The sequence below is a fragment of the Haliaeetus albicilla genome, chromosome W (assembly GCF_947461875.1).
Source record: "Haliaeetus albicilla chromosome W, bHalAlb1.1, whole genome shotgun sequence".
NCBI lineage: Eukaryota > Metazoa > Chordata > Aves > Accipitriformes > Accipitridae > Haliaeetus > Haliaeetus albicilla.
Window position 1 is genome coordinate 1,967,238 of NC_091515.1, and position 26,021 is coordinate 1,993,258.

A 26,021-nucleotide genomic window follows, 5' to 3' on the forward strand; every position below is an offset into this window, starting at 1 on the left:
GCTGGACTGCTGCGTTGGTCACTGGCACAGTGCACAGCAAACAGCGAAAATGTGTCCCTGTAGTATTATGAACAGAGCTGTGAGTCAAGACCTTGAGTCAAGAAGGATGTGCAGTAGATAGAAGCAGTCATTGAGTCCTTTCTACTAAGCGGGTAAGATGGGAAGTCATGAACTTGAGACAAAACCACACAGAACTTCAGAAGTCAAAATTTTCAAGCAGCAAAATCATTGCCTAATGATAAGAGAATAATTGTCCTCACCTGATCGCGGGTTTCCTTTGAAAAGTGAAAACTATTTTAAATCATTAGCATTAACAGTCACAGATACTCATTATATCACGGGGCAAAGCATCACACACACATACTGCCATCTCCTAACTTCTTGCAACGCCACCAGAGCTCAGTAGAACGACGGCTCTGCTTTGTACCGATGAAAAAAAGTGAAGAAATACAGTTAATTTTGTACGTACGCTATCGGTTTATGCAGTTAGGATGAACTTGAACAAGGCTTTTGGTGACAAATAAAAAAAAACCAAAGAGAGCCTTTCCAGCAGCTCTTGCCGTACCTGCTTCGTAGGTGGTGGCGTGCGCGGTCATGCTCCAGGTGCTGGACCGCCGACCTTTGGTGACCATGACCGAGAACTCATACATCGTGTTTGGCTTCAGACCTATCACGGTGTGACTCAGAGCGGTCGTGTCTGCCGACTGCAAAGAGATGGACCCGAGAACGTCTTTTAAAGCCACTGTTTTTGCTGGTAGTCAAGCAAAACACAGTTAGAATGGATTCCTTTTCCAAGCAAAATAGCTCTATTGCTACTGTGTACCTTAATGGGAGTATTTTTAGTACCATAGGCAGTTAGAGAAATTATTGTGATGCTTTCTCTCTCTCTTTTCCGAGACAAAGAAATTTGCCATGCATTTTTTTCAAATATAAATTGGAAGCTAACCCTACGTCCTTCATCTATGCCCATAAGAGGACAAAAAATAGGAACATTTCCATAACTTAAACACTAATTTCCAGCTTGTTTGATAGGTTCTTTCTAAAAAAAAAACCCCAAAACCCAACAACAAAAACTTTTTAGTCTCCTGATTCTTAGTGGCGGCTCAGAAAGCATTTTTACCCCTAGAATGGTCCTGACTAAGGCTTCTCAGTTCCTGAGGTTAACATGTATTTATGACAGAGATCGAAATATGACCCAGGACCCCTGCATAAAGATGCTTTTTTGTATTCATAAAACACACTTTCGCTTGGTTAAATGTAATTTGTTTATATATTAGATTATATTTGAAATATATTATTGATCTGCCTCACTGTGCTACGTTATGAACAACTAAGCATATTGATGTTGATGTGAATATTAAATTGTTCATTTATTTTTAGCTGATATAGCTTTTTACCTCAACCTGCAGTACAGAACAATTTGAGGCAAACCGCACTAGTATCAAAGGAAACAAGTGAGAATAAAATTATCGGACAAATTGGTGACAATTGAATAAAATCAATTCCCACGCTTTTCAAGCTACAGAGCCTGGTGTGCAATCCTCCAGCACCAACAACTTACAGGCGAGCGCGTAAATGTGGTGTGCCCTTTCACACCTTTATATACCTATAGACTAAAGTGTACTGAGCGAGGACAACATTTGCATCAGAAGACTACCTTGATGTTCACATTTGGGAAGCGGTTCACAACAAGGCATCTTGCTGGCACGCATCAGTAATGCCATTCTGATGCTAATCATCAGATGATTCAAAAATAAATCGACCTTTACTAAAAATGGGACATCAAGTTTCCAGCACACCACAGAATAAAGCAGTAATATTCAAAGGGGAGTGGGAGAAATTTACTTTGCAGAGACATTAATGAATGGGCTATATATGCCTACACGGTACGCTGTTTTATCACAAGTGCTCTGACAGATGTTTTGCATGCTACTTAATAGGAAGACTTAATGCAATACCAGATTTTATCATCTTCATACTGAATTAAATCTCCTAGTTCTTGGAAATTAGCCATTTTGCAACTTATCCATACGAGGGGTTTACTCCAGCCGAGGATCTCCCTCTATAAAAAGTCTTATTGAAGCAAAGACATCACTTATAACCTATGTGTTTATAAACTGCTTGGCCAAACTACTCAACTACTTGCCAGAGACGGCAAAATATATCTGCTAGAGTTTATAGAAATTATTCTTTGACTAAAGGCTGGATTTCGATATAGGGAATAATAATTTTCTCCCCCAGAAAAAATTTTGGAAGAAATTAAATTATTTACAGCATAAAATACTCCTCAGCATGTCTCAGGGTAACTAAATCTGATAACTGTCACTGTGGAAGTTCTCAGATATTACACATGATCAGGAAAAATTCACATGGAAAAAAACAATAGGGTTTGAACCTATTCCTGGACAGAATAGTCTTTAGCGGAACATAAAGACATTGGGTTCTTTTTTGTACAAAGAAACTTATTTGTCTCCAGCTGAGTGGTTTTCTTTGGCTGTTTCACTCAATACTAAATATTAGCATTTCAATAGTCGAAACATCCTTGAAGTTAATATCACATTGAGATGAAGGGGGTGTAACTGTAGCAAGTACCTTTAGTAATGCCACACCATGCCTGTTTGGGACAGTTTGTACAAAGTAAAGTTGGTAGGGAAAAATTAAATTTATAAACTTTCAACTTCAATAGGAAAGTCTAAACCCTTCATTATATTAGATTTGATATACAGTTTTGAAGCAATGGGAGACTGTAATGGGAAAATCTCAAAAGACGTGGAAATTCAATGCCAATGCACAAGCAAGTGCTTTGGGAACCTACTTGTGAGCCTGATCCAAACCCCTCTGAAGAAAACAGAAGTTTTCCCCACTGTTTTCAAAGAATAACATAATAGCTTTTATCTTGTTTCCTTGTAAAAAATGTGGTTATTTCAAGAAAGCAGACCCTCTTGAAAGATTTTTGATTGTTTCTGCTTCTGGGTGATTGAACTGGAATAAATGAATCAGACCGGCTCTTCACATGCTACCCAGAGACCAGTCAAACTAGGGAGGATGGCAAAAAAAGGTAATTTCACCCTCGCTCCTCTCCTCTTCAGTCTCCTGCTCCTCTACGGCTCCCGGAGCCCTGCGTGGTGGCTCTGCGAGAGATGTCCACCTGCTCGTGTGAGCAGAAAGCCAACGAGCTCGACACCTCCGAGCAGGACGTGCTTCTCCTGCACAGCGGATTAATAGGGCTGGGTTTGATCATTTTTGCTCGTCACCCACCATTTTCCACTGCATGCAGCACAGCACGTGCATTGGGAAATGAGAGAAGATGTTATGATTGACTGTGAGTGGCAAAACACAATGCTGTCTTTTCTGGAGCTTTGATTTCATCACTAGAGCTGCAAACTGGGACTCGCTGTGCTTCCCTGTGCTATACGCCGCATTTTGTTGGGCACGGAAATCCATCTCTAAAGAGGAGTCGGATCAAGGTAGGGCATTCAAAACATTACAGTGCATCGTTTTGCCACTCTTAATTACCTCGGAGCTTGTTACAACTGCATGAACATACAAAATTTGCGTCTAACGTTGCAGATCATCATGTCAGCATCTGAGGTCGCCCCAAGCACGGCAGTAGATGTAAAAGCAAGGTACGTCCTTTTACACCTTGTAAAGATGTGCTATTATTTAAAAGCTTTACAGTGGGTCAGCACCTGCAGCAAAAAGCCAGCTGACCTGAATCTCCTCTCAGCTGGCATGAACGCAAATCAGGAGTAAGGCAACTGAAATGGATAGTTTTGTGACAGCACATGGACCGAGCCGAGTGCCAGGGAGCCAAATTCTGACGGAGACGTGCAAGGGGGAGAGCTGAAGAATCACACTCGGAAAAAGGATTGAAGGCAAGAGCTTCTCCACCATCATTTCCACGTCTTCTGAAAATTGCCTGGGAGAGATCTTGAGGTTAGCGTCTGTAGGACAGGGGTACCCCAAACCTGAAAGGGGATGGAGAGCTATTCTCTGGGGTTTAGAAAGGCCAACCTATATTCAGACACATCACTCAGGCTCTAATCAGAGGAGCCTCAGTGCTGGATAGAGCATGGCCTGTTCCACAGTCCTTGTAAAAATGACTTGTATGAGGCTGCTTTTGTTAGGACAGAGAACAGTAAAAAAGAGGGCATCCACCTGCAGTATAAAAATACACCCATAGCAAACAACTCACTATGGATCAATATGATCCTTTAGGCAAGCGAAAACAACTATTATGGCAGGGCACAGGAGGAAGGGCATGCTCATCATGGGGAAGGTGGATGTTATATGAGATGCAATATATAAGCTGACGATAGTAGGGAAAGATAGCTTATTGTTCAAAACCAAGCAAACAAAAAAGCCTACAGGCTGTGCTTGTTCCTTCCCATTCCCTGTCCCACCGTATCTCTTTAACGTACTGCATGGGTTTTGGTACTGCTTTCATTAGGACTTGGAAAGAAATTCTCATACAGAAAATAGCATGCTGCTGTCACATCCATTCAAGTGGAGTTTTCTCATAAACTAGCCTTCGTTTTTTGCTACTTGGGAATATGTAATATGGGTGGGTGGAATTGCCATACGGTGTGGGTGGGTTTGCAACTGGCATTTCTTCCTAGTCACGCTACGCTATTGTGCTACCAAATCTGTGACTAATTTATATCTGATTGGTAAAGACTGAAGATCAAAACTTTCAACAATTGGCATGTGGAATTAAAATATGGCATTTTCATCCAAGTAAACACACAGGTTTCTAGGAAGCAGTAGTTACTCAGGCAAGTTTCCTTCTGATTGAAATGCAAATTTTGGTTGAGGGAAGTTCATAAAAGCCAAATCAGAGTCTTCGCAAATAAGATAAGAACAGATGAAATAGCTCATAAATTCACAACGCGTTAAAATTTCACCTTGTACTTAGCACTTGTCGAATAGCTTGTTCTCCATCGGACTGTGTAGAAGCGAACCTCCGTAGTCTTTTGGTTCTTTGGGACAGAGTTGTCTGCCCAGATGACCCTCACTGCATCATGCGTAAGTGCAACAGCCTGGACACCTACTGGTGGGAGCATGGGGGTGGAGATATCTGGGACTGAGGTAGGGAAATCATCAAGCAAAGGATAAAAATCAACTTCTAATGGATCAATGGGGTCTGGGTCCATACATCACCAAATGAGCATTCCAAAATAAATGAATAGGTAAGTTAAACAGAAAAACAAAACAAAACAAAACAAACCACAAACAGCCACCAAGGGGCACACACCACAATGGGTTAAATGCATGGCATTAATGAGGAGGAGGAACATGAGGAGAACAGAAAGAAAGGCATTAATGCAAAATGAGAACGTATCAGCAACATCTCAGTTACATCACTACAGCAAACCTAACCAGCGCTAACTGCTATTTTCCATGACTTGTTTAAATACTGCCAGGTACGCTGTGTTTTCTTCACACAAGATGAAGTCAATGCACAGTGACTCTCCTTAAAATGATTTACATTTTCTTAAAAAACTGAATCACTTAGATGATACATTATTGGAAACACCTACAAAGTGGAGAGCATTCCATCTTCCAACCTCATTTACAGACATGACTTACTCTCACATGTGTAGGAGTTACCTATGCTTTTCTCTCTCGGCAGCCTCTTTCAGGCTCTTTTGTTGTTTTAGGCTCCTGAAAGGAATATATTCTGCATCTCCTTAAACGTTTGTTAGGCAAAACAGCACTCAACAATTTCACTCCTGAAGTGAAGATCTTGCAATTGTTGGTTCAACACTGTCAGTGTGTTAAATGTGCACATCCAGGTGTGGAGACATGGATTATCTTCAAGGGGGCTTCTTCCTCGAGGAACAAGCACGGTTCCTCTCCTGTGTGTCTGTGACCGGGCGGTCTTTGGGGAGCAAGACACTGAGCACCATCCGCACGCCACGGCGGTGCGCTATGCAATGGCCAAGGAAAATTCTGGCTGTCTTAATTATTGAGACAGTGGCACATTTCATTTCATTTCCAAAAGTTCAGATCCGAGTAGCGTGCTGACACATCCAGTTAACTGAGGCTGTCGGGATGACTGCGACCATCCTTCTCCGTCCCCTCTGTTGCAGAGGAGGTTTCTCTAAGTTACAGTGGCACGAGAGGGGGACCGGGCGTTGGGTGGGCAGCAGATTAATGCTGCTACAGGGGAAAAAAACCACCAACCACCCGTGTACAGAATTCCTGATTGGCGTTGGGTTCGGCCCCGACGACATTCACGCTCTTGGCTTCTCCGGGGCTCTGGCTCTGCCCTTTGGGGCTGCACAGCGATGGCACCCACGCGGGAACCAGAGATTGTTTCTACTCGGTTTAAATACCTCTGTCCTTGTTGAAGCACCCAGTCAACTTCTGGCCTATCTTTTAAAACTCCTTCCTGACTCATTATTTACCAGTTGTGATTTTTCTACATAGAATTTCAAAATGCAGTGGGTAAAGTGCAGCACAAGCACGCCAAAAGGTTGCTTGGGTTTCTCCCCCCCCCCCCCCAAAATAATGTGCTAATTAATTAATCAAAGCATAAATGACTCTAATATTTCCTCACTGACAGCTGCTACAGTTTGCCTGCTCCATGTACATTTCCAGCTCCTGACACTCTTTGATCACTCCTGTTTTACGGTTTTTGTAATTCTTACTCACAACTTCAGGGGGTCACAGCCCTCAAAAGGAAAAACAGAGGAGACAAGGATGTTTAAAATGTATGATAAGCCATTAGGTTCAACCTGCTTCTTGTGTTGCTTCTTTCATCAAAAGCTGCTTTATAAGAAGCTTGAATATGAGTGCGGAAGGAGATGAAGCAAGCCAGTGGCTGTTGTCGTACTGATCCAAAACTCAAACACACAATCCACACAGGGACGAATGGGCAGCTGAATCTCTTTTTTGCCCCAACCTGGTGAATCGAGCTTCTGCAAGTTGAAAGTTAACAGTTTCTTTTCCTGAACTGAAGTTTTCCAAAAGAACTGGCTGTAAACTTTGGAAGGTGAGCAACACCTGTTTCTGTTGGGTTTTTTTACAAACTTATAATGGAAGTTGATGTGACTGGAGCTGAGTTGATATTTTAGAAAATACTGCACTTCCTCTCTCTTTTTCTTTCCCATACTGAAAACTTAAGTCCTGCTGTAGAGGAGATTACGAAGAGAGGCTGGGTTTAGCAAAAAAAATGGTCAGACTCGATCAATCAAGACAATTCAGTTTCTGAAACAAATCACCACTGACCTGGGGAAGAGGGAAATGTCTATAATCCACTGGTGGCTGAAAATAGGTCCCTAAATACTGTCTCCATTTTCCACCAAAGTTTCATTTGCTATTATTTACGCGTGGACATCTGTCATTTGGAAATTGCAGTCTCTTGACAGAAAATAGTTTCTTGCTCTCTTCAGAGTTGTTTTGCGAATATTGCATGTTAGGTAACTTCAGTTTGCACACCCTATCCACGCAAGCAGACACCAAAGCATGCCTATGTATATGCTAAACGGACACACGAAGACACAGTTTTTGGTTTTCTTTGGTGCCCAGGGTGCGTCAGCTCATCCGCTGCTTGAGGGGCATGGTTCTGTGCTTTCCTGCTTTGCTAAGAGCCTTTTTGGAGATGTTCCTCCACGAAAAACCCAGGCCACTGGCTCCTTCCAAAAGCTGCATCCCACGGGTGGGAGGTGGTGGGAAGCTCCGGGTATGGACGTCTCAGCAATAAGAGAAGCACCGGGGTAGATTGCTCACAGATGATCATTGGGTCAGTTCACCAAAACAAGAGCCCAAGCCTGAATTACCTTTTTCACACCTGGATATCATTTTGTTTATGAGAGGTTATATACAGACATAAAATCAAATTGCACAGGCCAGCCGGGTGATTTTTAAATAGAACCAACAGGGAACAAAACACTTAAAAATAAAGGAATATATAGAACCTGAGGCAAACTCACTGGAAAAAGATTTTACAAGACACATACTTAGCAAGAATGACCTCTGTAGATTCCAGGCGAGAAGAAAGATTAATAATTTTGAACCAAAATTTTTCTGACACTATATCTATGTAGCTTGTTACGGTTGCCCTTGATTGTGTAATTAATCTTTTTTTTTTTTTCCTCCTTCTGACTTTCCAAGATTTTTTATGGGAATACTTCACAAAACCATATGGTAAAAGCTGTTTTTCCTTGTAGAGCCACAGAAGTACAATTTGGTTGATTTATTCCTCGTGGTCCACCCAAGCCAGCGTCAGTGATGGGGTTTGCTCTCAGTGACACAGCTCCCTTTCCAGGCAGCTCTGAACACCATGGGTGAAACGCGAGAAAAAACTTCACCAAATGATGGTGTTGCTCCAGAGGAAAAACAATTTTGGGTTTTTTTTTTGTTCAGTTTTGTTCTTTTAACTCCTCATCAGTCCCATCCACCCACCAGTGATTGCAGAAAAACCACAAGGCAGTCTGGAAGACAGTCCCACATGAGAGTAATTCTGATTTTAGAACTTTGCTAGCGTCCCAACAATGCATCTGTGAAAAACAGCTGCCTAAAAGCACCCTGCTCCATTGCTGCCAGGTAATCCCTTCTGTGAGCCTAATCCTGCCAGGAAAATCTCATCAGTATGTTCCTTCACCTTTTGCAACCCCTCTACATGCTCTTGTAGATGTGCATGATGAGAGTGTGTTTTTAACTAATTCATTTTAATTTAAACTGCTTTAAAAATGAAGGAAACAAAAATAATTTCATCTGGGCTTAATTCAGCAAAGCTACTCACCACTATTCTGCCCTGATCTTTAAATATTTAAATTGTTTGGGAGCCATGCTTCTCCCAAGCCAACCCACACCAAAGAGCAAGCGCTTGTGAGCATCCCGTTAAATTCATACAGCCAATTTCTGGAAAGGGTAAATAATTCATTCTATCTGTGTAGTTAGAATAAAGTAGAAAATGAAGCTGATTTATTCTAGCAGGGACCTGGAGGTTGCAGAGCTCTTTTCTTCCATTGCCTTGACCGAAATGTTTTGCCTAGCGTGCACCTTTGTAAGGCCAGCGTTCACTGACGGGGAGCAGATTATAAACCGGCATTTGCAACTCACCTGTCATCGACCTGGTGGTCGCGCTTTCGTACAGAGGCACCCCTTCGCCTGCATTGTTAAAGGCCTTTAAGGAAATCACGTAATGGGAACTCGGCTCTGCAGGAGGAAACAAATAAGGCAAAACAAAGCATGCATCGTTAAAGTCAGATTTGGGATGCAGAATGGACAAGCGCTTTCCTGAAAAGCAAGAAAAAAAAAATATAAAGTTAAACAAATGCCTGTGCGAAGTGACGAGCATGACTGCTGCCCATCGTTTTCGTTTCCCTTCCAAAGGCTTTATTGATCTCAATCCCCTGGTGCCATCTTCACCGACAGCAACCTGACGTTCTCCTTTAAATCACCTGCAGCTCTGCCTGCGTAACAAACCTGGAACCCGCTTTGTGCATCGTCCCTAACTCCTGACCCATCGCTCCGAGCAGACGAAGCCTCAGACGCGGTGCTAGACGGAGACGAGGGATGCTGCGGGGTACCAGTGCCTTCACACCGGCTGCTGGATGGAGCTGGGGCAGCCGGGGCCGCGGTGCTGAGCTCCGGCGGGCAGGGAAGCATCCAGCCCCAGGCAGCCCTTCACGAGGACACGTTGGCGTCTGGGGGATGACGTGGGAAGAGATGGTTGAGGGTCGCCAGCCACGCATTGCCTTGGGATCCTGAAGTCCGTAGCGGTGAACCGCAGGCGTCCGGCTCTCCAGCGCTGCTTGGGTGGAACTCGTGCTCCTGAACCCAGCCCAGAACAGGGCATGCGCCCCTGGGGTCGATTCCTGGGCGCTGAGCAAAAAGCTTCCCTCCCTCCCCCATTTCTCGATCTCAGAATGACGTGGGTAATAAGCCGTTTTACCACGTTTTACCTCCCTGAGAACTGCTCGCGCTATGCTGTAAAGATGAAGGATGCAGCAGACAAGAAATAACACACGGCAATTAACTTCAGGGTTGCATGGACGTGCTGCGCTGGTTTGTGTGTCCTAGTTTACCACGGGGCTACTCTAAATATGTCCCTAAATAAAAACGAAGTGAAATGAGCACACCAGTTCCATGTTGGTTTTTTGCTACTGTTTTCTGAGAAAAACAAGGCGATTCGTTTTCCTGATTTTTTCCAGGTGAATTACTTCATCCCCCCCCACTTTTTTTTTTAAGCTGTTAATTCTATTTGTACAGAAGAAGATTGCACCTGAATACATTGGGCGCTCATACACCTGCCAAAGATGGGAACCGCCTTCTCAAAGTTCTTCAGCAAGAAATAACAAATGTTTGCACGTGAGGAGGCATTTATTAACGTGACATTGCAAAAGACCTGCTGCAGAATTACATATTTCATCTACATTAACATCAAATCAGCTCAGTATGATTAATACCATTACAGTGAATCTGAAATGAGTAAATAATCTTTAAGTACTTATTGCATATTGTTACTAATATCCTTTCTACCCACATATTTTGTACTTAATTTTATGTCCAGAAGAAACAGTGACATATTTGTTTAATATTCAGGTGACTTCTGTGCTTCTATCACAAAAGAACTAAACTTTAAAAATTGCCAGATGAATGACTGGTGCATTAATAACTCCCTGTGCTAAGTATTGTACGGTTATTAATTCAGTTGGTACTCACTGTAATATCATTAGTCATAAGGAAATTATTTTGTATTCAGAGAGACGTAGTATATATTTTCATATATTTCCACCATGTATTAGCATACTACTTTTAATTTCTAATTTAACTAAGTGTTGTAACTCTCCAGATTCCACACAAAGATTTATTTATTGAGACAAGAAGTCATTATTTAGCTGAGACTTTAATAATGTCACATTCAGTAGTTTCAGCAGAAGAAAAAGAAATTCACATGCACAGTCTAGACCAACTCCATCTCTTCCTTCTACCCACGTCCCAGCCATTGTGCCTATTTAGGAGTTTTGAAAGATGTCTGGCAGAGTGACGCAAGGGGTTAATACAGACCAGTCACTAGGGTAGACTTTGGGAAATACAGGGAAGAATACCAAAAGATGAAGTTTTAGGACTTTGAGATGTACCAGGTGTTTGCTGTTACCAGCAGTGAACTCAGTGCCCAGATTGAAGAGGACATAGAGAGACAGACAGTGGATTAATCTCACTGCTTTCTGTAAGTTAGGCACGTGGTTTAGTTCATAAGGGCTGTCCCTACAGCGACTGAAGAGACAAGCACCTCTGTATGACAATTCATCCCATACTAAGATAGGTATTTAAGAAATATAAGATAAATCAGCCTCTAAGGATTGGTACCTATCTCCACTGATGATGGCCAGATGTCTGGACGACTTCACTTGACTTAAATTTTAAATAACAAGACATTAGTCAGAAAAGAACGTCACCCTGAACACTGACTTTGTGAATGTGGAAGATTACCAGAGAAACCCGATTCTAGAAATTACTGTCAAAACCCCCACAACCCCATAGAACTGTCACGTCTAATCAAAATACATTGTGAATCCCCAACGATGAATACGCAAAATGAGTGATTTACTATTAATTTGATCATGAAAAATACACTCACGGAAATTGATAAATTAGGCGGAAAAATGTGATAAGTTCATGGAAAATTTAAAAATGGAGACTATATAGCACATACTTCATTACAACTGCCCATATAGCACAATATACAGTCCATCAAATTTTCTAAATTGAACAGGCTGACATATGATTCATGTTTATAACTAGGCTGGGTAAGGTTACATTTGCAAAAATGAGCTAAGACTGGGATGAGGATGCTATCTGTAGCTTTCTGTTAAAAACATGAAAAATTCAGGTGGTTAATTTGAGCTGCTGCTAACTGGAGCAATAAATAATTGCTTGAGTCTCCTTTAGATAAGAGGGAAAAAGGCAATTTGCCATGGTACCGTGTTTGAACACAGTATTAGAGTTCGGTTTAGTCCAATACAATAAAAAAATGAAAAAGCATTAATATTATCATGTGACAGACAGTTGCTTTTTAAACTGCATTGTATACTAATAATAATTACGGGGTCATTCTGGTGCTCTTTTTGGTAAAGTGCCACTGACTGGAGTGGGAGTTCAAATGAGGAAAGCTTTTTAGTGTAAACCTGATAATAAGCGCAGCTGCTAATGGAACAGAAGGGTCGTTAGCGCTCCTGGCAGAAACAACACAAAGAAACAAAGAAAGGAGGGCTTTAGAGATGATGATTGCAGTGCAGTTGCAAGAATTCAGAGGTAAATTCTGAATTTTTCTCCACTGACTCCTATTCATCACAGCGAGGAACACAACCCTATAACAATGATGTTACCATTTGTATTTGCTATTCTGGAGCAGCAGTGGGAGACAATTATATGCTTTTTTTTCTGGCAGAAGAAATCTCTTCTTGCCTTTGAAGAAGCTGAGCAAAGAATTCAGCTTTAATTAGAGCATCAACCAAGAATCCCCATGTCGGTGTTGGTGAGGAACATGCTCTGGAAATAAAGTTGTGTTCTGCAGTTCAACTTAAAAAAAAAAAAAAAAAAAAGGACAAGAAGTTAAAACTAAGCATGAACAAAATCGATTTCTTCTACTGACAGAAGTTGTTACTGGAAAGAAAATAATCAACAAATACCAACTCATTCAAGATACCACAGTTATCTTCTTCTTTAAGAGGGTAAAATTGTGACATCTCTACAGCCATTACATGGGGTCTTTTGACAAATGTTGACTTTTCATGTATAATTTGACTTTGTCTTTAAACTATAAATATAAAATAAATGCTTGACAACTAGATGTGAACTCCAATCTGAGGAAAGCTCCTCACTTTAAACTACAGGGTTGGGAGGAGGGTAGTGCACTCGGCTGATTTTCCAGATCAGCTCCTTTCTCTCTCAAATAAAAATTCATTCTCAAGTCTTCTTCTCATCTCCCATTTTAACAATTACCTGGCATGAGGGACCTCCTGTAGAGTGCTCTACAGATTGGTACCCTGGGAGAGCCGAAGCTAAGATGGGGTCTCCTGCTCGTCATGAAAACATTGCTCAATCCCATCATACTACTCAGAGCTACTGCCTTGCACTTAAAAACATCTGCATTTCTTCTAATGCAATGTAGCCAATGAAATAGCAATAAAGATAAGTTACATGTTCAATAATCTTCTCCCAACACCTTTGTCAGTGCCTTTCCTGATCCTAACCAAAGGTGAAGTAGAACTTCATTGAGGTCTAATCCCTTTTACTCTGCTTGAGCATCAGCGTGAATCTATAAGCACAGTATAATAATGTGCTCATGCTGCCACAGCTTGCTGAGAAGGAAAAGCTGCCATCTTTTGCACTTTTTTTCCCCCATTACTAAGCTGTTTTTAACTGTAGGCTACAGAAGTCTACCCCTGGGATGGCAGAGACAGTAGTAAGGCATCCATCATGAGAAGCTATACCCTCCCTGTAGACAAAGTAGAAACAAAGATATCTTGTCAAAACAGATGGGGTCTGACAATATCCTGCAGTAAAAGGACAGGGCGGAAATTGCAGCAAGACACATTCCTATTAGTTATCAGGAAAAAAATAAATATGAGGGCTGTCAAGCGCTGCAGCAGGGTCCCAGAGAGGCTGTGGAACACCCATCCCTGGAGGTGCTGAGCAGTCAGCTGCAGAGGACGCTGGTGTGACCCAGAGCTCCCTCTGAAGCTGGCTCTGCTTGAACAAAGACTTGGACCGTATGACTTGAGGGATCCCTTCCAACCTAAGTCATTCTGTGGTAATTAATACCTGCTCCCACAACCATGATGAGAGCAGGAACCTGGCCTTGATACCAACCTGAGGAGGAAGTTCTAAGCCAGCTGCTGACATAGGACCCTCCTGCCTTCTATGCTGCTCTCACCGTTTGCTTTGCCAAAAGCATACTGACTCCACTTTATCAGCCAAGAAAGGAGCAGAAACACAAATGCTAGCTTTTGTTGCAAGTAGAGTAAGGAAATGCCCTGTTAAAAGAGAAAAGGTCTTCAAGAGAATTATGTCTATGCCCTGTGTGTCCTGCCATTGCCACTGATGCTGAAAGACCCTCCAAAGGACAGAAAAGCCATCACTACAATTATCTCAAAAAGCAACCAGAGAACTGTCTCATTTACTGCTGTTTGGATTTGTGAAAACATTACGCCTAGTAATCAGTAGTACCAGTACCAGTTCCTAGACCTAGTCACACTAGTTTATTGCCAGGAAAAAGTAATCTATCTATAGGACGAATGTCAAATTGAAGTATAAACTCTTGCAGACAAGGGTTACCGAATTCTGAGAAATCAAGAGGGTAAAGCACTTCCAACATCGCAGTCAGATGTAGCGTACTTCTGTAACCTGGACCTGAAACGGAGGGTTGCAGCCAGGGCTGGGGTTGAACGCTCCCAGGGAGTTGGAAACCACCCTACATGCATTAAGGAGCCCAAAGCACGGTTTACACTCAAGTTTTCAACTAGAAGTGCCACAACAAACAAGCCCAAAGCAGGAGAGGTTCCTGCTGTGTGAGACGGCTCAGAGGGAATCGGAGGGGTCCCTCCGGAGGCTAATTCCGAGGGAATCTCTTCACACCTGGGTCAGACCTTGGAGGAAACATTCAGCAGGCTACTAAATAAATTTGTGCTTTGAGCGCTGCGGTGTCAGGCTAGTCAGGCATCCAGGCATAACAAACCGTGTCACATATGCCATTAGAGCACCAGCAGTGTCTTGCCTGGGGGGTGGAAGCCCAAGGGGTGATTTGGCCTCCTCTGTGCAGAAATTACCCTCAAGCAATGGACTGTACACCATCACCCAAAAAGAAAGGTACCTTGACTCTGATTTTACAAATATCCACTGGGCACCTAATGGCCAGCAGATTAAAGTGCATTAAAAGAAACAGTAAGTGATGTATTCCACCTCTTGGACAGCATACGCTTGCCCTGGAGAGCAAAGCTTAGAAGCAAATTTTAGCACAATGTAGGGAAATGATATCCGCATTAAAAAAAAACCAACCCCAAACCCCAAACTATTAATCATATTAGCAAATTTAACTATAAATATTCCACTAGAATAGACTATCATGGTGAAATTCAGCAAATTAGTTTCTCCTATGTTGTCAGCTAGAGAAAAACAGTTTTATTTTATTCCTTCTAGGCACTTCTTGTACATCAGCAATGGCTGCATTTCAGTGGTGGATGAGGTGATAATTTCTGTGATGTTATTTCATCGAATGTATTAGGTAATTTAGAAAGAAGTCACTACCAGAAAGGCTAAAATGGGTAATAAAGAGCTCATGTATTGCTTTCAAGAAAATAAGAGACCTACCAATAAATTATCCTATTTCTAACACAACCAAATTAGCATATATTTACATCTTCTGGTAAACTGAACAATCCATAATAACAGAGAAGAACTTTGTTCAATTAAGTTAAACTTACCAGATGCTGTAAAATTCAAGAATGCATTTTCCAAGGTTACAGAGAATGGGTCTGGTATCTTCTTTGTGAATGGAAAGCACAAAATGTAAGTTTTGGAAATCAGGCCCATTATTTCCATGCCAAAAGGTTTCAACCAATGTTTAAACAAAGTCAGCTAACTAACATGATATTTGAAGCATCAGGAGTACTAGTATCTCCTGAAAATCAATTTGTTCTGTTTAGGATCTGAAAGAGCAATGCAGATTGCTGATTGAGGCATCAAAATGTGAAACTATTGGCCTGGGAAAATTCCCACCTGAGCGTTAAAGCCCTTTTTAGACAAAAACATTTGGTTTTGAGAGGGAATACAGGGAACAGTGGAAACTTGGATTCACGTCTGCAGTATGTCACAAACTTCTCAAGAAATGATGGATAAGTCACTGGGTTTTGTATGTCTTCAGTCCCTACAATATTAACTTTTCTTTTTTTTTAATTTCCTTTAGTCTTTTGCCTATAAGCTCTTTGAAGTAGAGTCTTACATTGTGTTTCTATGTTAACTATGCAACAAAACCCCAATCTCACCTCAAACCTCTGGGCGCTACTGTAACACAAATAACAAAGATAAGTTAATACGTAGACATGCTTAAAATATTTCCTATATTTAACCAAAAGTTGTCCCTGAAGAGCACAGTTCTGCCCATCTGCTTCCCAGAGATGCGAGGGACGGGGGACAGAGGGAGGTCCTAAACATCTACATTTCAAATGAATACAACCTAACTTGTAATTTTTAATCCAGTCTCGCCATTGACTCTTTTACAACTGTTGAAGGCATGTCCTAGCTCTCTGGATGATAAATTAGGACTCCAGTCATCTTCCAAAAATTTGGTTAGGTAGCAACACCCGGGGTTTTGCCTTACTGTGCTGCAGTGTGAGCTCCAGCAGCATCCTCCAGCAACTGGACCTCCTTGTCTTCTCAAAGGCTGTCCCCCTTGGCAAGACATCTCTCAGCGAATCATCCCAAAAAAGTCAACATCGACCTACCTGGAGCCCCGGCGCCTTTGGGGGAGCGCACCGTGCAGCGCAGGGAGGACAAGACCCTGCAGTGAAGGTCACGGCATCAAAACACATCGCTGCAGCTGGGCGACAACGATGTGCCTCGCTATTCTGGGTGTGCCTGTATATTTATAGGTACTCAGGCTGATTCTGGAAACATTTAACTTCTAAAATGCTAGAGAAAGTGTTTAACGGAGCAAAGAGAATTCATAATGAGAATCTGTTAAGTGCTTTTATTTTAATGTAGTTCAGGAGATGAACAACAAATCCATATTTACAGTTGTTTTTAAGATGTCATCTCATCATATATTATGCTTGCTGATTTCTCTTGCGAGCTACGTCCTCTGTGCATTATAACAAAGTGTGCAGGGCTTTTTTTTTTTTTTTTGAGGAAAGACTGTAATTTGAACATGCTTAGAAATAGGTCTTGTCTCCTGCGGAGATGTGAACCTTTACAACTCCCATGGTGCATTGCAAGCTCAGTGCACTCTGTGTCGGTAGGGATGCAAAACAACAAAAAAATCCCTATGCGTATCACATACATTTGTTATTGATGTTACAAATGCAGACAAACTCAGGAAGAGTAAAGTAGTGTAGCAGAAATGAAGTGTAAGACATATGGACAAATGAATAAAAAATGAATAGCTGTGACTCGAGATGCTTCCTGACATCAGAGGAAACGCCATTAACGTACCAGGAAGGTTAACCTGTGTGCGGGCAAGGTTTCTTCAGGCACTCGTACACAAATAATAACAATGAAAGTCGCGCCGTGAGGAGAGGTTGTGCTTTCCTTTGCAAAAAATAAGTCTTTCATCCAAGCAAACGTGCATCCATAAGCCTGGGCCACTTAGCTGTTTTGATCTCCTTGGCTTCCACGACTGAGAGACCAGTGACAATCCAGACGGCAGAGTGTTGTATCTGCCCTTTTCCCTGAAAACTAAGCCTTGCAACAAAGCTTCCTTTTTTTGTGGTTGATGAATGAGTATAAAGAAAAAAAATATTCTTGGCTATCTGCATTATTTATATTATAATTTGGGATTAAGAGTTATTCTTCAGCATTCTGGTTTTACCAACGAAGAAGGGAAATATTCAGCTCTTCTGTTCCATCTGTTGTCAATGGATCCTAAACACTTTGTCAGAGAAGCCTGTTTAGCTGTTTTTTACAGCTGGAGAACTGAGGCATAAACAAACTAAAAAGCCTTACAGAAAGTCAGCCAGAGTGAAGCGTATGAGCGGATTCCTACACATAGGTATACGGGCAGGCTAAAATTCACTTTAACATGAGGACACTGTCAAAATCCACACAATATCTGATTTGGGGGAGTTACGCAAGATCTGTTCGCAATATAAATAATGCATGGATCACACATGGACCCTTTGCTTGGGAGCAATTTCTCCATACTCTGTAAGAAAGCAAAGTCAGGGAGAAATGAAAGAAAATTGTTGCATGAAGTATTTGCAGAAATGGCAGCATTCTTTAAATGACAGTCAGTTTTCAAAGGCAAGAAAGAAAATGAACAGTCCCTAGAGTCTCGAAGTGCCTTTACTTGTTAGTGTTGTGCTTTAATGTGATCTATGAGGGAAACAGTGAGATGCATAAAATTTAACATATTTTTGTTTGATTTTTGCTGCTCCATTTTGTATTAAAAATGCAAAGGGAAGAAAACAACCCAAAACTACATTAAAAAGCTTTTTTGTTCCCTTTCATGTCTTTGTTATAATCCACAACTGTCATCTGCAAAGATTAAAGAAAATGAAGAACCTTCTTTCTCTCCCTGATTCGCAGTTAAGATTGAAGGTGAATTTGATGGAACCCTTTGTATTCCTACTGGTATGTTTGTTAAAATATAAATTCAGATCTAAAAGCTCTATCTTCATTTCTTGTCACTTGTAATTGTCGATTTTTTTTTAAAGTTTTATTCCTTGAATAATGCAGGGATCTGTAAAGTTGAACATCTGTGCCATCCAAAATGCTCACGCATCAGCTGAACAGTAACACTTGCATCAAGGCGCGCAAAGACAAGACTACCCCGGCTGCCAACTCCCACCGTGCCGTATAGAGTCCCTTGCACCAGTCCGTATAGAGCAGGGGAGACCGTGCAACCCCCTCCAGCATTATAAAATGACTTACCGGTGTGAGCTGTTAATACATTCTTATTATTCATATGGTAGCTCTAATCTCCAAACTACTAATTAAGCAGAAATTGCTCACATCCATTAGATTTTCTCTTCAGAGCTTAAAATTTTCAGATGTGCGTAGCTTCAGGCTTTATGGGAGGAGAGGGAGTAACTTTGAAAAGTCTTTGCTAGATTTTGCTGCATATTATGCACTTTGCTTTCATTGCTGGGCCAGGAGGATCAAAGGTTCAAGTTAAAAAGAGACATGAAAATAATATTTCAAGATGTGCACTCCAGCTTCCCAATCAAACTCTTTCAAGAGGGTGCATACGAATTCCTACACACTCGGGGAGATGAATGTAGCTTTTTCTTAGATCACATAAAGGCAACTGTACTTAAAAACTCTTTCTAAAATTACGCCTTGTTCTTCTCTTCTCACATACGTAAGGGGGGAGGAAGGGATGTGCTCTGAAGAAGAAAGTCCACATTTCTGTAAGACTCTAGAATTCGGTGCAGCTTTCCCATCACGTTTAGTTTTTAAATGGTTTGAAGAGCTGTAAAATAATAATTTTTATACACATTTTCTCAGGGAAAGACCTAGGGCATTTTACAGATGGAAGTATTATTATGGACGCCAGAGGAACTACCTTTTGTGATCAGCTTAAAACTGAGTCTTAGGTTTTCGAACCTGCATCGCTCTGCTTTCTTTCATGTGGTGCAAACACCCTGTCGTCAGCTGCAGAATTATTCTATTGTTACTATTCAAATGCTTTTTTAAAGCATTTTTGCTGTTGGGATGTCACTAACATAAAGCAAAGGCAGAGGCCACACCGTGCAGCACTGGGAGGCTAGCGGTCGTCCGCCGGGTCTCCTTACGCCCAGCCTACCACCCTTCTCGTGTCAGCCTCTGACCTCTTCCCATTATCCCAGTAAGTTGTTAAAATATCCCAGAATGAGTCATCCAAATATCCGGGCATGATACGATAATGTTATAATGTACCGGAATATGCTATGATAAAGTTACCACGTTTCATCTTTCCAATACATTAATTAAAAATACAGCTTTATGATCTATACTGAAAGTTTTATGCAAATTATTACAGCTAGTGTGGTGTTTCAGATATTTGGGGGTTTATGTTTGCAGAATCAGTAAACAGAAATCTCCTTGGCTTACTTCTTCCCTTTTCTTTTAAACTTTTATTTCATGAGTAAACTTTAATACGAAGCTCCATGGACATGAGCCCAGCCAGTTCATTACCACGCTTAATGCCTTCTGAGCTGGATCAGTACAGAAATCATTACTTCTTAGGCGTAAAAGATCAGAATTGGCATCTGTGAATTCTTCCGATATTGTTAAACCCACCATTACTCAGCCAATAACCTTGCCATTTATAATCACAAGCAAAGATTTAAAAAAATATTAAAAGAAACAGAAAGAAAACAAACTGAAGTGGCTCACTAGAAGTGGGTCTCCTTGTTAGAATTATTCATTGCAGAGTCAGTCAAGCACTGATCTCTGTCACAGAAAAGGTTGAATGAGAACAGGGGATGCTTGCTCCTGAAATTTATGAGACTGACATCAAATATCTTTCATACACTACAAAAAGAAAATACAACAAATTCTTCACTGACAAAGCTGAAGTCTCTGGATATTCTTATATTCTTCTGCACCTGTGGAGGTGTCTCCAAGGCAATATGACCACTCAGTCATAAGAAAATCACTCTAATTCATTCTAGAGCACAAGTGTTACCTCTATATAGTTGTATTCAAGATGATCATCACACAGAATAAAGTTCTCAATCACTATTATGAAAGACTGAGTACTTTTCTTCATGTTTTTGAAGTGATTTATTCAGTCGCTGAAGTGTACTACTCAGACAAGTGCTGTAACAGCTCCGGTACAGGCTCATTCAGGCATTAAAAAAGTTTTGCTTGAAGGCAGTAACCAATTAAGTACCTGAAAATGTGATGCAAAGCTGCCGTACAACTTGCGCATATTGGTGTTACACTTGCATTAGCAAGAGGGAAGGAATTAAAAAGCAGACCACTCCGTGAGCGTGTAGGTCTCCATCTTCCCCTGTGGGTGATCTACTTAAGGAGACTGTCCATTGCTTCCAAGCCTTGTACTTTCAAGCAGAGTTCTGAAAGTATTTAGGATTATAAAGGTGCAGTGAAGTGTCCGATAGGATTTCTAAAGAGACTGCGGTATCTGACTCCCATATCCAAAACCAGTAAGTACTACACAGAAAGCATTTTTAGTCGATCATTAGCAGCAGATTGAAGGTGCAAAGATCTTTGGAATTTCATCATCAGCTCTTGAATGGCAAATCCTGATGTGTAACAACGCACAGCATGGCTAAGTTACCATTATGGACATCTGCTGTGGTCAACAGGGAGAAAAAGTCAGATGATGGAGCTGCTGAATGGGCTGAACCATCCTTGCTGTTCTTTTCCTGCTTGAGGGACTAGAGAAGTAACATGGGCTGATATGGCTCAAACTCAGGTGACTCAGTTAAACATCTGAAGTTGGGTAAAATAAATAACCAGTCTAGAGAGTGGGTCAGAGAGTTTATCAGTAGTTCTGTCTTATCACAAAGGTTTCACCACCAAACGCTGACATACCACAACCACAAGCGAAGCTACCCATCTTCTTTACAGCCTGGCTGCAGAGAATATCAACAGACCTGAGCTTAAAGCATGGACTAAGTTTTGTTTCTGACTCTGCCTCAACTTTTATGATAGTAGTAAGTCATTTAGGATTAGATTTGAGAATTACAGAATTTTGCACAAAAATGCAAATTACAACAAATTACTGTATTTCCAGACATTCATAACAATGGTACCCAACCATCCGTATTCATAGGATGTGCGTGCAGGTGGCCAACAACGACCCGAGGCTGCACAAACAAATTAGGGAAGGAGGAACAAAACCTACACGAATACCAGCACAAGGACTGCAGCCTTATATATCCAAGAAGCAGGAATTGCCACAGCAACCCTATCGCACATCTATGGCAGGAACCACCAAACAAAGGGGGATCACGAAGGCAGGAATTTCCAGGGCAACCATATCGCGGATGCTGGGAAGGGAATAAAGCCAGTGAGCCAGCCTGGGGGCTGTTAGCTTCAACTTCCAATACCGATGTGCATCCCTCTTGTCAATCCCTCAACTGTAAGGGCTTTGGAAAGATGTCCAGGACGTGCTTTTGTGTGGGTCTGAACACAGACAGAAGAAAATCGTTCCCAGGAGAAAGATCAGGCGTGCGTGTATGCACACACGTATGGTGTCAGGGTGTTTCATGTCCCTGTTCAACCCGACACGGCACTACTTTTAACAGAGCAGTTCTTCCCCATCATTTCTCTCAGGACTACAGCACGAGCTTATAGCAGTAAAATAATGCCTGACATGGACCTGGATTGCTGGGTTTGGGCATCTGTGGGTGAAAATGGTGACTGTAAGTGAGAGTCAGGCAGGATTTCTGAAAGGCAGCTGATGTCAAACAAATCTGATTGCTCTTTAATGAAAGAATCTACGACTCCAGAATCTAAATGATACATAGGTTTGCAGTGTGCTTCAAAATAGCATACAAAGCAACAATAAAAACTGCAGTGAACCTCAGGAAGCTGCAAAACCCCAATTTTTCAGCTACATACATCACAGACTGGATTGAGGCAAAGTGGGGTGACCTCTCTGCAGTCTCTGTGTAACGAGACAAAGCAGAGCTGGGGAGCCAAGAGGAAGTAATCGCTGAAAGCCACGAGCATCAAAAGGGATGAGGTCTTTGGAAGGGAGAGAAAAACTCACTGGAGTTCATCATTTATTTAGACATCAGACTTCATTGTCGCTTTCACATAGTACATTTATGACAATGAATACCATACTCATGCACAGGTTTCATAGGAAATTTTACAACAGGTGGGGTGAATCCATATAACATCTAGGAAGTATTTTTTCCCCTCATTTCATCTAGGAAGTACTTTTCCCCCTTATTTCTGCCAGCAGCACATTTTGATTCATAACCTTTTTGAAAACAGTACTTTTATTAGGAAAAGAATTCTGTCTCATCATTTTGTGTAATTTTCTTGTAATGGTTTCTAATAAAGTGGGTGAATAATGTAGGAAGTGTTGGCAACTGTTCTAATTTTTTAAGAGCTTTCTCTGGGCCCTTGGTCACATCCCTCTGGGGTTCATTTTCTGTGGATATTTAAATGATGGAATTTAATTAATGCAATTATTCATGGAATTGATTTCTGAAGTTGTACACGTGAACATTTGGAGAAGTCAAATTTAAAATGCGCCCCAAAGAGCTTGCATCCTTATCCAGTTCAAGACCAGATGCATGCAGCTTATCTGGACACTGACAATTAAGTTACAGTGCTCACATTTTGAATATTTGCAATCAAACCAAAAAATGTACAATGAAAAGATACTTTCCATCTGAATAATTAATAACGTTCATGAAACCTCAGTCTGTTGGAGGATATTCAGCAAAAAAACCCAACCCTGATTTCAGTGACCGAATTATTTATAACTAAATATTTAATACACTCAGTAGTTTCTTGACATTTTCTAGATGTCTGGGTGTTACTTCTGTATATTAGTAAAGTACATTAGCGAAACACCCTTCCTGACTTGCTGGACTTTTTATGTACTTCTGCCTGTTGGCAGGGCCAAGAATATAGGAGAACCCTTTTAATCCACAGAAACAGTTCTAATACCTGAAGTACACCATCAACTTTCCACAGATACCAAGTACAGTTACCCTATGAGAAGGCTTTTGTATCTGCAAGCTGTTCCTAGCATATCTTCCACCTGACGGTAGTGGCTATCAGAGGTCCTATGAGCGAATATATTCACTGGTCATTTAATACATGAAGGAAAACAAACACTAAAGTTTCACAAAACCCAAGACGTTTCTCCAGTTGTTAATCAAGACACTTTTAGTGGGAGCTGAGCATTCGGTACTCTGCAAAACTTAGATAGCTCTGTCCATCTCCATTTTTTTTTCTAGTACTTCTGGGTCAACAATGGTGAAAGACTCAACTGAAAACTCATTAGAGATATGAAACAACTTAAAATAGGCTTGGGAGAATTTAAATCCCTTTTGGAATTAAAAAAAATACTTTGCACTTAATCCTGACCATTAGTTATTAGACACACACATTCATTAGTAATGGCTTTTATCTTTATATTCCACAAAATTTCTGCCATAGTCCAGATATCTTTCCATTTTGCATAGTAACTTCGCACTTGCACAAAACATTATCAAATCTGCCTTTTTCTGTAGAACTCACTGAGTATTTGGGAGTGTTTATGCACGGCTCTTTGCAAATACTTCCATGATGAAATATGCACCTGGACATAGAGAAGCTGTTTGATGAAGTAACAGTAAAAACAGTTTATGCTACTCTCCAGGTTTCCCCCGAGGAAACAGCAGAAAGGTTGGACGATGCAGTTTCACGGTGCTATAAAACACAAATTCCAAATAAAAGCGTCCCCAGCTACCAAAGAGTTTTGGCCCTACAGAATTGAGATAACTAGTCTAGCTGTGCACCCCTAATGCACCAAGTTAATGAATTTTCCTGTAATAGCTGACCATTCCCAGATTACTAAGCAGAAAACTTACCATTTTTACCTGGAATAGAAGTGCTAAAGCAGAAACCACAAGGAAACCATTAAACTTTTTGACTTCCTTTAAACTTTGAACTGTTTTCCCAGTGCTAGGAGAACGGTCCGTCACCACTGGAAGAATCCAGGTCCCTGTGTACCACGCTGAGAATTTAGATGAACTGTCACAGAGGCTGTGCCATGAATAATGAATAACCACCTCTCTCTGGGCACCATTTTGACAGACACAAAATAGGAGTTTTGCGATTGCCATTAAATTCAAACATGGGGGGGGCAGCCCAGGGAATAACATCTTTAGGTCCAGCTCTCTGCACAAGTGGGAGTCAGTATTAGGAGCACACGACTTAATAAGGTCTACTGAATTAAATGAGCATTTGATCAAAGAAATTTGACATATTTGAGACTGTCCAGAGTTTTGAAGGTAGAACCAAATGTAAAATGGAATGCAGAAACAGCCTAAGAAAGCAACATATAAAGGAAACACCAGTGATTGCCTGAAAATAAACCTGCAAAAATAGCATAATCTCAGAGGAACATCTTTTCATGAAATGAAATGAATGAAAAGAATTACTTACCCAAATTTTCAATGGAATAATAACGTTGTTTACTGTCCACCCGCACAGTCTCAGCATACGGACTGCCTACGCCGTAGCCGATGATGTACCCGCGGACGACAATGTTTGGGTTCAGCGGCGGAGTCCAACTCATGACGATACTTGTTGTCAAGGGCCTGACATGAAGAGAGCTTGGCTGGTCAGGAACCTGAGATTCTGGGATTAAAAAAAGAAAGAGAGAGAGAAGTATAAATTAATATTCTACTCAAGGTTTGAGTTTAGATTGAAATATTTGCACAAAAAGCCCAACCAGGTGCCCCAGAGTTACATGCAGCGCTTACATGCAATTTGGTTTCTGAGCTACATCCTTCCCTTCCAAGAGCACCGAGCTGCCTCATCCTGTTTTAAACAGAGTATCTCCTGGTGCTTCCCACCTTTAGCATAAGGCTACAAGAGATATTTAAAATGGTGCAGGAAAATGAAAGATGACCTGCAAAAGAATTTCCAGGAGGACAACTTTTCCCTAGTCTATTTGCAAGTTCAGCAGGATCCTAACAGCTGATTGCATGAGTCGTCCTGGGCTCGCAGATTATTTAACAAAAAGGTTTACTTTGTTAGAAATATACTAGTATATTCTGGCAATAGTCTGTTTCTTTCCCATGAAAACAAGAATTTAACTTGTGGACATGCATCTCTTGCTTTGAAGCTGCTTTAAATAATACACCAGCATTTCAAAAATGAAGTAACAGAATGAGATATTTACAGGTGTTCCCAGGTAAAATTCATTAAGTAGTAATTAATCACTTGGAGTCTATTTGCCTTCTACAAGCCTAATTTTAGCGTAAAGGTTAGGTGAGTAAATGCCTTTTGTTTGAGTTTACCCGGTATCTACCATATCACAAGTCTCTTCAGAGGAGCTGCACAGTAGCTTGTCTGTTTGAGAGCAGAAAGAGACAAGTTACTATTTTTCCCCAATAAAAAGGCTTGCAATATAATAGATGAAAGCTTATATGGAAGGCAACAAGGACAAGATGATGTAAACTCCAACAAAAGACACTTCACAGTTGTGAAGCATTCCCACTGTAAACCTTGGAAAAGGTAATAAAAAGAAGAATTAACACTTTTCAATAACCAGTCCCATGCATGTGTCCTTGGTATTTTATGAGCTTTCAGTTGAATTCTTATGAACACATTAGAGTAGTCTGAAAACCTGCTGCACCTTCAGGGAAGGCTGATCGGTACATTACCAG

At 41.1% G+C, this 26,021-nt stretch overlaps 1 protein-coding gene across 2 annotated transcripts in view; it reads right to left on the reverse strand.

Annotated features, from left to right (window-relative positions):
• Positions 1–26,021, reverse strand: part of DCC (DCC netrin 1 receptor) — a 571,720-nt gene that overhangs the window by 61,264 nt on the left and 484,435 nt on the right. For both annotated transcript variants that reach the window (XM_069774824.1, XM_069774823.1), the window contains exons 15-18: positions 24,793–24,987; positions 9,070–9,165; positions 4,905–5,143; positions 566–704 (exon numbers count right to left, since the gene is read on the reverse strand). In XM_069774824.1, coding sequence (XP_069630925.1) covers positions 566–704; positions 4,905–5,143; positions 9,070–9,165; positions 24,793–24,987 — 669 coding nt within the window. The remainder of the gene's footprint in view (positions 1–565; positions 705–4,904; positions 5,144–9,069; positions 9,166–24,792; positions 24,988–26,021) is intronic.